At 49.8% G+C, this 1,711-nt stretch overlaps 1 protein-coding gene across 1 annotated transcript; it reads right to left on the bottom strand.

Moving 5' to 3' along the window:
- Positions 1 to 875: 875 nt before the first annotated feature.
- On the bottom strand, positions 876 to 1,406 carry LOC142433177 (protein FAM89A-like). The gene has a single exon (XM_075538293.1). It carries the CDS (start codon positions 1,404 to 1,406, stop codon positions 876 to 878), a length of 531 nt encoding a protein of 176 aa, XP_075394408.1.
- Positions 1,407 to 1,711: the final 305 nt, after the last annotated feature.

Raw genomic sequence — 1,711 nt, 5'->3', positions numbered from 1 at the left:
GAAACTCACTTGACGGCTGTGAGTTTGGTTTGGTTTACAGAGCAAATTAGTTTTCTTTCTTTTTTTTTGAGCCTATGAAGTAGTTTACTATATTAAGGCTTACGGTAACCATTGTTTTATGCAGAGTACATCCAAAGCATGCTAGTTTACATCAGAATCTTTAAAAACAAAAAATTACCATATTACCATGAAAAAAACAAGACATGGGCTTGCCCAAGTTTTTTCATTAAATATGTATGCTTTCCACCTACATATATCTGGTGGACAAAGAATGATCTCAGTTTTCTGATGAATTGAGGGGAAAATAGTTGAATGGTCTGATCTGAAATGTTTACTTTTTGAGCAAAAAGCCTTCACTGATTTGCTTGGACAGGTAGTAATGCAGCTTACAAATAAGTACAGCTGAACCATGACTTGGAAGCTCATTTAAATCATAAGACTCGCTGTAAAAGGTCCCGAGGAAAGGGAACCAGTGAAATGTACTATTCACCCATCCAAACCTTGAGGCAAGAAGGTGTCCAACTAGTTGTAAGGAAGTTATCCAGCACAATAACCACCCCAGTCCGACACCCAGTACTAAGGCAGGTTGGGGAGACTCATCACTGTATCAGGTGATTCCCAGCAAGAGATAGTCACAGACTGACGACCAAGCACCCAGGCCCACATCGGCAGAAACTCCGCCATCAGACAGACTGCCCACATGTGCTAAGGGAGAAGGCCTGCTCATTATTAACGTGCCAGTGTCCAACCCCCAGGCCATCCGCTGGAGAAGCACTGAAGGACCCTGAAAGAAGTATCTGCAAGAGCAGAAGCAAGTGCTGACGTGTGTCCAGCCCTAAGGGTTTCTTTCCCCCATGGTTACAGTCCTGAGGAACCTAGCTGGCCTCCAGGATCCAGTCACTGGACATGGGCGAGACTGGCAGCATCCTGTCCCGAGGGGCTTCCCGCTCCTTGCTGTCACGGAGCCAGTGCTTCTCCTGGAAATAGTCTTCCTCTTTCTTCATCAAATAAGCCCTTTTCCAGTTCCTGCAAGCAGTCTGGGCTGGAGGCTGGCTGGCACGCTCCTTTGTCTCCTGAATTGACTCATCGAGGCTGTAGAGTTGACAAAGCAGGGACATGTCCAACTGCCCCAGTCCAACCATCTTCTTGTTTAAGTTGGGAGGCTTGGTCAGCGTGACCCAGACGTGCGCGCGCACGCGCCGCCCCCAGCGCCCCTGCGGCTCTGCTTGTCCTGGATGCTGGACTTCTGCGCGCACAGCCGCTCCAGGGGCCACCAACCGGACAAGGAAGGAGTGGCGCAGCCCGCTGAGGCTCTTGGGCAGCAGCGACAGCCTGTAGACCCCCAGACTCAGCACACCTCCCTGGCCATCCGCGCCCACGGACCCCGGCGGTGCCCACCCGCGCATCCCGCCGCCACCTGAACTCCGCAAAATCGTTTTCTATTCAGCAATTTATACACATGCTGTTTTGTAACATGGATCGCCATTCCTATGGATTGCAGTCTTGCCGCGTCTTCCCTGTTTTTCCAGTTTCCCTTTGTTCTTTCCCATATCCTCCTGCCTTCTGAGATTTCTCTCTGGATGAATGTTGCCCTTTTGATACCTTATGCTTGATTGCTCTAAAGTGCCTGTGCCTCCCTGGCATTACCGTTCACCTTCTCAGTTTGTCTGGTATTTGACAGAAAGTTGAGCCACAGGGCTGAGTGCAGTCT

This window comes from Tenrec ecaudatus, chromosome X (genome assembly GCF_050624435.1).
Source record: "Tenrec ecaudatus isolate mTenEca1 chromosome X, mTenEca1.hap1, whole genome shotgun sequence".
In the NCBI taxonomy this organism is placed as follows: domain Eukaryota; kingdom Metazoa; phylum Chordata; class Mammalia; order Afrosoricida; family Tenrecidae; genus Tenrec; species Tenrec ecaudatus.
This window is presented reverse-complemented; position numbering and strand designations above follow the sequence as displayed.